The sequence below is a fragment of the Vicugna pacos genome, chromosome X (genome assembly GCF_048564905.1).
Source record: "Vicugna pacos chromosome X, VicPac4, whole genome shotgun sequence".
Classification (NCBI taxonomy): domain Eukaryota; kingdom Metazoa; phylum Chordata; class Mammalia; order Artiodactyla; family Camelidae; genus Vicugna; species Vicugna pacos.
In genome coordinates this window covers 14549053-14561201 of record NC_133023.1, presented here as the reverse complement: position 1 = coordinate 14561201, position 12149 = coordinate 14549053, and the positions used below count along the sequence as shown (strand labels likewise).

At 42.6% G+C, this 12149-nt stretch overlaps 1 protein-coding gene across 2 annotated transcripts in view; it reads left to right on the top strand.

Moving 5' to 3' along the window:
• Positions 1-12149, top strand: part of SH3KBP1 (SH3 domain containing kinase binding protein 1) — a 299175-nt gene that overhangs the window by 170585 nt on the left and 116441 nt on the right. For both annotated transcript variants that reach the window (XM_031673286.2, XM_006212983.4), the window contains one exon: positions 3356-3561. In XM_031673286.2, coding sequence (XP_031529146.1) covers positions 3356-3561 — 206 coding nt within the window. The remainder of the gene's footprint in view (positions 1-3355; positions 3562-12149) is intronic.

Sequence of the window (12149 nt, the reverse complement as noted above, 5' to 3'; positions counted from 1 at the left end):
CGTGGTTATTGCTTTTACTGAGCGGGTCATTGGAAACCAACAAGTTGTTTCTTCATCGCGTGATTCAAAGAAAGAAGAACTTGGCGTGACAAGTCCATGCCTGAGAGGGTGTTTTGCTTTGCTCATTTAGCCAATCACCACACGGCAGACTTCTTTTGGCAGGATCAGCGTGTAGCCTTTTGTGCTGTGAAATAAAGCTGCCAAAAGTTGAGGGAAAGGAGACGAATGAGGTTAATGAATGAATCTCGTCAAGTTCTTAGAACAGTACTCCCACACAGGAAGCGTTTCACGTGTGAGTGTAAAATTGAAAATAAATAAAAATGGCTCACGGGTCTGAATTGATCAGTGCTGGACTAGTAAGGAAATTATTGGAAATGATGCTTGTATAATTTGGCCTGTTATAGGACTGGCCAAAGCACACTTAAGGAAGCTTTGTTCTTTTTTCACCTGGAAAAAAAGGTGTACATCCACCTTAGTGTGCATGTACACATAGGCATACATAGACACAAGTGAGGAAAGAGAAGGCTCAGATGTGAACACCAGAGCCACACTTCTCAAACTATGCGGTGAAGTGTATTTTTATTTCCATTCCCCTGTGGCCAGATACCTGGTCCTGCTATACGTGCCTTCACTACACATGCGCTACACCACCTGCGCCTCCCCGTGGGAGTAGACGGACCAAGGTTGGTCTGTGCCCTGTTTACCTAGATGAGTCCGCTGGCTACACGTCTGGAAGTCACCCCAGCGCACACTGCTATAAGCATTTCCAAACACGGACAATTTCTGTGCTTGTGTCGCTGTGTACCAGTAACGAACCCATCATGAACTGGCCCCAGTCCATGGACCACACTTGGGTTGCACTGCCCTTGAGTGTCACCTGGCGTTCTGAGCATGACACAGGGACATTTTACACAATACTGTGTGTAATGGGCACCAGTAGCTATAAGATACAGCACCAAACAGATGTGGAAAGGGAAGGCCACCTTTCTTTTCCTCCAAAGGAAAGGAACTAGATTTTGAGTTATTTCATCAATCCAGATATTCAGATATTTAGTTTACATAATACTTAAAAGTGATGGGGGGAGGGTAGAGCGCAGTGGTAGAGCACGTGCTTAGCATACTCAGGTCCTGGGTTCAACCCCTCTTACCTCCGTTAAAAATAAACAAATGAACAAACAAACAAACCTAATTACCTCCCCCAAAGCCAAAAAAAAAAAAATGACAGAAGCAGGCTGCCAGAATTTCCAGAGAAATATCTGCCATGTGTTTCCTTCCCAGCCCATGCTTGTGTGGTTGAGTGACCATGCAACCTCTCCCTGTGTAACATAAAGAGTATTTCTCACAATGATTGATATGAAATTAGCAAGATGAGCCCAGAAGGCAGCAAAATCCTAAAACCAGAAGCCCAGTGAAATCAGGGTAGCAATGGTTGAAAATATTGCGGTTTTAGCTAATGAGGAATGATAAAAGAATCCTTCAAATTCTTCTCTTTGAAGAACTAAAACAGACTTGCCCTAATCCATTTGCCCTGCTGCCTTCTGCTGGTGGTGGTGGTGATGGTGGGGGGTGGGGTGGGAGGAGCATGGGATGGTTTCTTTTCACTAACCATTTCTTTATTCCACTCTCAAATTCTTCTTTCCAAACCAGAAAAGAATATACAAGCCATTTATCACACAGAAAGAATCCATACGGCAAAATGAGAACATGTTAAAGGGGAAATGACACAATATTTAGACTCCAAAATTATATCTCCAGCAGGGATATTTCCAAAAACAATGAACAGATAAACACATGAATGGATAGCTAATCCAGGGAGGTCTCCATGTTTGCACACTCGAATCTAGTCCTGCAAATTGCAGCCGACCCCCTTGTGGTAGGCTGTTCCTCATTGTTCTGCCCTCTGTTCTTGCTCACAAGTGCTGTTCTTTAGTTAATTAAAATGTACACCAGGGATTCCCCACCTCTTTTGGCTTATAAATACCATTTTATTGAAAATAGCAGCAGCAACAAACACAGCCGTTGTTTAAAGGATTTGATTTTAAAACTTGTTAGCAATTTATAATGACCTTTCTATGTTTTCTCTGTTTTCATTTAACAGTTTCTTCCTGCACTGAGACTTCTTTATTTGAGTGACTACAACATTTTATGACATTTTATGTGAGCAGTTATTTGGTGTATCATTCTGATGTACTAGGAGGCCACCTTACCTATAAGAAGATAATGTACACTGTGGCTAATAGAGTACAAAATTTGATGGTATACTTTCATCCCAAGGGTATCGTTGTCATCCAGAGATACACAGTCAATGTTCAGGAGCTATTCTACACATCTAGAGGCTTTTAGAGACAGGCTTAATGGCAGACTTTCCATAAAATATCCTTTGAATCCTGCCCTTTGATGGCATGACTAATGTACTGACCATCAAAGTAAAAATGTATACCCAGAAATTAACTAGAAACAAATAGGCTCTCCTTTTAGGAACATGATTGTGGGCAGATCCTGGGGAATAAAGAATCTGGGGAGGTAAGTGTCCATGTTGTCTTGCTGATAACTATTTTATGACTTCCAGCACATGCCACTGGAGGTCATAGGACAGGTGTCATGTCCCCAGTGTTCTTATTTGGAAAGGAGTTCAGCTCTGGGGGAACGTGGCTATTAGAGGAGGGAAGGATTCTAGCCTCCAGGAGGGCAGCTTCCTTTCCCTCTTTAACAAATACAGTCATTTTGCCAGTGAAAGTGTTTCAATGTCAAGTTTGGCTTAATGCTTTCCTAGAGAAACATGTCTGCGTGCATTTATTCCTTGTGAAGCCATCCAAAGAGATTTCATTCTTTTGGCAGTCAAAATTTTGTGTGGTTTCTTTAATTGCTAATATGTTTAAATGGTTTTTAGCTTTACAGTTTCCCTTTAGGAAATGTTACTTTCAGTGCTAATTGCTAATTGACATGAGTCATAGAGATTTGAGGTACAGTATATGGTATTGACTGGGCGAGGAGCTGAGGAGGGGGTGGGAAGGGTTGTTACTGCACAGATTGTAGCAAAACAAATTTGGCTGAGAACCAGGCTCCAGCTAAAGAGAGGTGAAATGTCACATGTACAGAGAGATCTGCCTTGAAATTAGATTTTCTGAAAAGTTTTGATTCACTTCTTAAAATTAAAATCTGGAGGTGGGGAGATGGGGCAAAACTCAGAGCCACGACTCCAGTGCAACATATTCACACACTAAAAGGAAAAACCCCAGTGCAAGTTATCCATACCCAGTGACACTTTTAGCGGTGGTTCCTGGCTGACTATGAGATGCTTCACTGCTGTGGCTGATTTCTGAGCTCTTTCTTTCCCCATCCCCACTTTTGACAGGTTTAAGGGAAACTACAGGCTCCGAGAGTGATGGGGGTGACTCGAGCAGTACCAAATCCGAGGGTGCCAACGGGACAGTCGCAACTGCCGCAATCCAGCCGAAGAAAGTTAAGGGAGTGGGCTTTGGAGATATTTTCAAAGACAAGCCAATAAAACTAAGACCAAGGTCGATTGAAGTAGAAAATGACTTTCTACCAGTGGAAAAGGTATGTTCGACAATTTCTGTTTTATTTCAGCATAATGTGGCGTATACAAAATTACCTCTTAGGGCTGGGCATCTGAGACTTCCTGTGGCTCTTTTGGGGTTTCATTGTCCTCGTGTGCAGCTCTTCTTCTGTGTGGGCACACTTTTCCTCGAAAGGCTCATACCCTCGTTTGCTGCTGCTTTTCTTACTGATCGCCTCTCTGTAGAATGTTTCTTAGGATGACTTTTCAAATAGACCGGCCCTTCTCTATTTCCTTCTCAGAAAAGTCCCTGGACATGCTTAGACCCAGCTAAACCCATAACCTTGATACTTTTCAAGCACCCGCCCATCTCTCTCCTCTCCTTGTACGTTTCTCTGGTGCTTTGTGCTTGAGTGTGTTGACTGGTTCTGCAGTAGAGAAAGGGGTTGTGCATTTTTTCTCTCCATGGTAGGTGGGACTGATTTCAGACTGCCGCAAGGAAGTCTCCTGCGTGTGTGAATGGTGGAGATGGCCCGCGCTGTGAATCCCTGGGTTGTTACCATCAGGAAGCTGGCTGTTTTCTCCTGCCCTTGGTTCTGGGTTAGCAAGAGGCAGACAGAGTGTTGCTGCTGAGTACGCGGTTGCCACAGCAACACACCCAGAGCCATCGTGCTTGTGGCTGTCAATGACGTCTACAGTGGTACACTTTTAAGCATCATAGCCTTGCTTAGGATTTGATAAATACTGTGGAATTTTCCAGATTGTAATAAGCTACACTCATGCTGTGCTTAAGGAATGTTTGTTAATTTGATTTAGTCTTGAAATTTTTGCTTTGACGTTTGTGCCAGCCGGCTTGGGGGATGGGACATTGGCAACATCTCTAATGCAGGTTTATTGGTGGCTTTTAAATGTGTTTCATTTTTCGGTAAGATGAATTTTTAAAAGTTACATCATCTTCTGCAGCTGTAGAACTTCCACCCACCTCCCACCCCCTCATCCCCCAGCAACCTTGCCCAGTGTCATCATGCATTAGAAACAGAATCTGGAATGGAAACTTTTTGGACACTTAACACCCCCAGAGATGAATAAGGCAGAAAGGGCAGATACTTAGAAATGAAGGACCGTTTCATTTAAACTTCTTTTGTTGAAACTTCTCTGAGCCAGGGTTGTTTCAGTAATTGATTTGGTATTTCTCAAGATCTGAAGACTATCTAGTTAGTATCCCAGGTTGTGAGTTCATTTCTGTTTCACATGATCCTTTTCAGATTCCCATAAATATTTACAGAAGAGCAAGTTCCCATCTTGGGAAGGAACGATGATGCAGTTTTTCTTCATTTTACTCAAGTGGTTGAAATGAATAGAACTCAGTCACCAAACAGTTAATTTCTGTTGTTTGTTTTATGATTCTTGATCTTGTTCTTCTCTGTGTAGGAGGACATTGTGTGTGTGTAACTTGTATTATTGCTATTAATGTTTGGTTTAACCACTAATAATAAATTGCTATTATTAATAGCAGTATCAGCAAAAAAGAAATATTCCCAAGTTGATACCTCAGCACACTTCTCCTCTGCACCCCAGAGCCATATGTCCAACTGCTGACTTGAACGTCTCCACTTGGAGATCTTCAATTCTCATCAGCTTGTCTAAACCTAAACTCATCATCGTCCCCCTGAAAGTACTCTGCCCTCAGCCTTCTCCATCTGAGTAGAAGGCAATGTCTCCCCTCCTCCCATTGCTCAGGAGAAAAGCCCTAGGGTTGTCCCTGACTCCCATCTTGCTCTCACATCCCACACCTGATCTATCAGGCAACCCTATCAGCTCTGTCTCCTAAGTGCAGCTGGTACCCACCACAGCTCATCACCTCTGCTATCCTCCTGCTCTCTCGCCATCATGGCAGTGACCTCCTAATAGGGCTTCTTGCTTCTCCCCTCCCCACTCCCCAGTCTAGTCTCAATATTGAAGCCAGGGTGATCCTTTGAAACCTTGAGGCAGATCATGCCACTCCTGCTCGCACGCCTGTAGAGGCTCCCCTGTGAACCAAAGTGAAAATCCCCAGTGAGGCCCAGGACCTGGGATGACCTGACCATTATTACCACTCGGACCTCCTCCCTTACTGCTCTCTCCCCGCCTGCTCCATTCTGGCCACCTCGTTCTTCCTCACACCTGCCAGGCACGCTCCCACTCGGGGACCTCTGCCACAGCAGTGTCCCCTACCTGGACGCTCTGTTCCCACCTGCCCACCTGGCTGCCTGCTCCTCCTCCCTGACTCCCACTCCTGAAACTACCCTCATGGCCCATCCCGCTTACTTGCACTGCATTTTTTGTTTTCCACAGCACGTACGCCCTACTAACATAATGTTTATTTTTTATTATGTTTAGTCTTTGTTCTGTTCACTGCTGTATGCAGTGTGCTTAGAACAGTGTGTAGCACATAGTACGTGCTCAGTAAGTGTTAGTTAAATGAATAATATTCAAACTGTATTAATATAGCACTTTAGAGATTACAGGCATCTATAAAATGAGGGGTCTGGGTGGGATCAGATAACAGTTATTTAGTTGGACAGATAGTTGTTGCATGGTTCACTGCATCTTTGTGAAACAGAAGATTTATTGCATTGGTCTTAGTGACATGAAATGTTAACTTCATCAGAATAATATATATACACACATACACATACATGCATGTGTGCATCTTGATTCACGATTTGTTCACAGAATGAAACCATGTGCTGGCAGTTCCCTTAACCTGTTTCTCATTGTGAAGCCTCTGGGGAAAACATAAACTTCCCAGCCTGCTTAACTGGCTGCAGACAATTTTATGGCATCTGAGAGGATTCAGAGCTCTCTCCACCCCCTGTCGTTGGCGCCATGGATAGTTACATAGATTTATGGGATCCATTATGTTATTGCACAACCTGGCATGGGAGCTGATGAGTGTGATAATGTTTTACTAGTGTACAACCTGGTTCTCATCACTTTTGAGATGATTCTGTGTCCAAGATTTATGTTTAAGGAAGGAAGTTTGAGCTCACTGTTTGGATTCTGCGGAAGCGCAGACTGGATTGTATGTGACAGCATCTCTGTCAGGTGAAGCCCGAGCAGGTCTTCCACTCAGGCTGGGGCAGCAGAGCTTCTCACATGGCTTGTTTGATAACTTGCGTAGGGGGAAAAGGACTATGATAATTATTAACAGCTGCAAGCATCCTAGTATACTTTCCGTTCCAGTTTGTGAAGTTTGGAGATCCATTTTTCTAAGTCAGTTGACAGTGTTGCCCTTATTTCACCCACGCTTTCATCCCTGCCACTGTACCCAGAGTGCTGGAATGCTGACAGTGACACACCAGGAGAGATCCTGTGTAAAGCACCCCGCCAGCAACAAGCAAATAATGCATAGTCTCGCTTCTCTTATTGAGCTGTAAGGAAGGACCCCATTTATGAGTCTTTTTAATACTGCCATTTGGATATGCCTGTGAATGATTTGTTTTAATACACCATTTAATTGAAATATTTACAGATGAAATGATTTAATGTCTGGGATTTTGCTTCTAGTAGTTTGGAAGATGGAAGGGTGGGTGGGGCACAGAGGAAACAAGAGTTGATTATCAGGAGTTGCTAATTGTTGAAACTGGGTGGTGCATACATGGGGTTTCAGTACTCTGTACTCTGTTTTTGTGTATGTTGGAAATTTCCCTTGATAAAGAAAAAAAAAAGAACCTTAGGTAAAAATGTACCATTTAAACTAAGCCCAGAGGTATGTGTTACATCAAAACAGTGGAAAATACAGTGTGGCTAAAGGTGAACCAAGTTATGTATAATAAAATTAGAAGGGCGTGGTACCATTATCCTAGCTGGTTGACCTTGACAGTCACTTAGCCTCAATTGGATCATGTGTAAAATGGGAATACTCTTTATACTTATCCTACCTCATAGGGCTTTTTAAAAAATGCTATATAGCTGAAAATACTTGGACACTGTAAATGAAACTCATTTCAACTAGTATTTATTGAGTACTCACTATACTCAGCAGTGGAGGTAACACTGGTAAACAAGACCGGGTCACTACCCCTCCGGGAGCTGCAGAACAGTAAACAAGCAATAGTAATACAGTGTGTGGAATGCCATGACCAAGCTGAGAACACAGTCCTGTGCCCTGGTAGCCCTTGGCATGGCAGGAAGTGGCAAATTGTAGGGAGGCTGGAGAGTGTGTATTCATGTGTGTGTACCCACTTCCTACAGGAAGTGATGTTTAGACCTATTGGAAGAGATGTTTTTAGGCCTACAGGAAGTGATGTTTAGGCTGATAACCATTGGTCCAGTACATAGTCATCAAGCAAAGGATCTTAGAGTTGTCCAGGTGGGGAGAGCAACATGTATAAGTGCCTCAAAGGGAACAGGAAATCGCCCAGAGTATGTGTCGAGGCTCCAGCCGGAAGTGGGGAAAGATGAGAATAGAGAAAAAAGCAGGGCCTGGTGAGACTTGTTCAGGAGTTTGTACTTGACTTTGAGGCAGTGGGGAGCTATCAGTGGGGAAGTAGTTCTCAGCAAGAGAGTGACATGATCAGATAGGTGGTTTAGAGAAAATGTTCCAAGCTGCAGTAGGCAGAGTGGATTACAGAAGACAGGGTATCTAGAATTCAGGGGAGAGGTTAACAGAAACTTATATTGGCTCTCCCAAAAAATGCCCCCCCAATGTAGGCTCTAAACCAGTTAATGAATAAGATGAGTCAGTGGATGGAGAATCAAAATACTATTTTTGTTCGTTTTTTCTGTATGGATATCCAGTAGACTCAGCACTATTATATCAAAAAGATCACCCTTTCTGCAGTGCACAGACATATCACCTTTGTCATCATTTAAGTGGCTGTGTATGTGTGGGTCCATTTCCAGACTCTGTTCTGTTGATCTGTTTGTCCTTGTGGCCATTCTATACTACTGTAACTACTGTAGCTTTATAGTCAGCCTTAAGTCCACAATCTTTGTTTCTCTTCTTCAAGATTTCTTGGGCTGTTCTTGTTCCCTTGTGTTTTAATATAAATTTTAGAATCAGCTTGTCATTCCCCCACCCCAAATCCTTTGGATTTTGATTGGGATTGCATTAACTCTATAGATACGTTTAGGGGAGCATTGGCGCCTTCCCAGTCTATGAACACGATACATTCTTCTGCTTATGTAGGTCTTATTTCACTTTGTAAAACTTTCTCAAGTTATATTTTTATGATTTGCACATCTTTCTCTACTTGTGTTACGTTGCACTGTTGTTGCTGATGGAGGCAAAGTCTGAGGGTATATAGATTAGGATAAGAGCCAAATGGGCCTACCAGTTGATCTCTAGAATTAGGCAAACTCACCCACCCAGTCTCAGCTACACTGAAGTCGGGCAGACCCATGTGAGGTAGAAGGGCCTGCCCTGTAGGGAACAGCAGAGAAGGCCACCTTCAAAGAGGAGGAAAGAAAAGAGCTGAGCTGAAGACGCCCAGTTTGTTTCTTCTAAATTCACGTATCAGAGAAGTCATTTCACTCTCGCAGGAGACAGTGAATAGGGGGACAGAGAGTTCCAGGAGTGTTCAGTTCTGCCCAGAGGCCAAGAGTATCCAGAGAACGTCTATTTGGATTCCTCTTTACGTGGAAGGAAGCATCAAGATAAGAGAAGCAGCTTTTCTCTCTAATAAATGTTTTGGGGGAAAATTTTGGAGGTAGAATGAAGAAGTTTGATAGCATGTGGGGGATGGATAAAGGGGAGGGACGACTGGAAGATGATGCCTTGGGCAACTGACTTCAGCAGCTGGCTGGATGGCAGTATCATTCCCTGATTAGAGAACACTGTTGGAGAAAGATATTTGGGGTGGAAGGTTGTGAGTTCAGTTTTCCCCCAGCTGAATTTTGAGGTACTTGTGGGACCATCAAGTGGAGGCATCCATTAGGCAGTTGGATAAATAAGCCTGATAATGGGGAGAGAACTGAAGATGTAGGGTTTGGAGTCATCCATCTAGAGATTGGGTTGGAAGACTATAAGCTAGAAGGCAGCCCAGACAGGACCTTATTCTCATGAATATGGCTGATACCTTGTCTCCTACCTGTGGACCTGAGAGGGAACTTCCTCATCAGGCTGCTTCCCTGTGACCCCAGCCTGGCCTTACTATTTTTCTGAACTCCTTCCCTTCTCATGAGTCACTCAGATGATCACTCCTGGCCAAATACTTCGGGGAAGGAGTGTCAGGTATTACACATGGGTAGGTATATTACAGATGCTCAGGTGATTCCCAGGACCCACCTAACCTGACATGTCTTTTGTAAAATAATCCTGGCTTTTCACTGCCAGCTGATTCCACGCTTAAGTTCTCTAGACACAAGTAGTCTTGGCCCCTTTAATTATTGAGGAAAGCAGTCTTTTTGGCCTGGGCTCTTCAAACAGCCAGATTGGGGAAGATATTTTTCCAGGCTGGTTGTTTACTCGACTGGATTCCCTATGAAGAAATGCTTCAGGAAGCTCCATGGTCCTTCTGTCTTAGTTGATTTCCATTAGTGACTTCTGACACTTTTGCAGTGATTCTGTTTTCTTTCTACGTTTTCTATGTTCCGTAACTAGACGTTGTCTCTTTTTCAGCTCTCATCATCTTGAATCTCATTTATAGAATCACAGTCATCCAAATTAATGCCTTTAATATCAATATTGTAGCTTTTACATGTAACAGAGAATTAGAATTACAGTCACATACAGATGAGCTACTAATCAATTTTTTAATCAGTCAAATTACAGGAAGAGAAATTTTAACATCTTCATCCATAACTCAGGCAGTCTTTTTATCCATACCAGTAAAAATTCATCAAGATGTGTGCTTATGTAAAATTAAAACATGTAAACATCTAAAGTGATGATCCTAGTTCCTTAAAAATGAGAAATTTATGTCTCTAATCCTTTGAAGACTAGAAATAAGCTCTGGGGAATTTCCAGGAGCTAATGGTATATGCTTTGACTAATGAAACATAACTGGGTCAAAACCTTGTGATGATCTGAGACCTGTAGTATTGAATGTCTCTCATAGTGGTTGAAAGATAAGGTTATGTGACATCTCTTGAGCAGTTGAAAGACCCATGATTTTCAATGAGCAGATGCTACTAAGATGCCCACCGTTTGCCTGGGCTGAATGAAGGGTCTCGGATTTTCAGAGTTCAGTTTATGTGTTAATGGTTCCTTGCCTAGGAAGAGTCAGGAGGGAGCTGGTGGTGGGAAAAGGAAGCAAAAACAGTATACAGGGTTACTCTTTGACGTGTTATGTGTTGTTTACTGTTCTATGTATGTTTGATGCATACTTTCTAAAACATTCAGCTTAGTGTATTTTCTAAGAAGTGTTTAATTGCAGCAGGTGGTCACCAAGAATCACCTTCTCAGGAGGCCTTAAAATTGTGTTTTTAGAAATACGGTGGTCATTAAGCATGCAGGACACACTGCCTGGGTTCACATTCCAACTCTGCCTCTTCCTGGGGCAGATTATTTAAGCACTCAGTGTTTTAGATTCCTCATCTGTAAAATCAGAATAGCAAGAGGACCTGGCCCATATGGTTGTTAAGAGAATTAAGTAACACAAAAAATGGATACAGTGCCTGGCATAGAATAATCACTTGATTAACGTTAGTAGTTATTATCGTTGCCTTTCTGGTTATTAGAACAGAAGGCATGCCTATAAAAAGCAATGCAGTTTCCAGGATCATTTCTTTACCTTTTTATTAAGGGTAATTTAAAACTCAGAGATGTAGAAATGAATTTTGCTGCATCTGTGGTAGCTGTTTGTTTGACATCACCAAGTCTTCAGTATCAGCCACTAGAAAGTAAGTGCACGGTTTTGGACCTTGTCTTTGTTAGTCACCACTGTATTGACAGTTCCTTGAAAATCATTGTTAAACTAAACCTGGCCCTCAGTCAATATTTTGTGACCAAGTATGTGAAGATAACGTTTTGTCCTAATCCAGTCACCATTGTACAGGAAGACTTATTCTGTTTGGGGACTGCTTGTAGTCTGGCTAGAGATTTACTTTTCCATTTGTTTGTTAATTGGCTCATTCCTGCATTCCCTGAAGCTTTATTGAATGTATTTTATGGATCAGCAGTGACAGCTCTGGAATTTCTAGATAAATGAGCTGAGGAATGGCAGTCCACTTGGATAAGGATTGGCTAGGCGGCTTGCCTGGATGCTGTGTTAGCATAATTTGTGCAGATTTTTCACCTGACAGGTTATTTGTTTGGGGGTGGGGGGAGTCTGGTGTAGTTAATTGGAATGAAGTTAACGCCTCCTCCCACACCTCACGCCTGGGATCATCTGTCACAGACTGGCCTCTCATTTAGCGCTTCTGATTGTGCCCACATGGGAGAGAAGTGGGCATGTAGTAAAGTCATTATCGTGCAGAGAGTGTAGCTCAGTGGTAGAGTGTGTGCTTAGCATGCATGCGTTTCTGGGTTAAATCCCTAGTACCTCCATTAAATTTTTTTAATTTTTAAAAAAGAAAAAAATGTTACCCTTTGTGAGTTCAAAAAGAAAGCAAAAATATATATGTAAAAAAAAGTCATTATGATGCAGGGGAAATAGACTGGCAGAGGTATGTCCAAAACATCAAAGAGAACAGAGGAAGGACA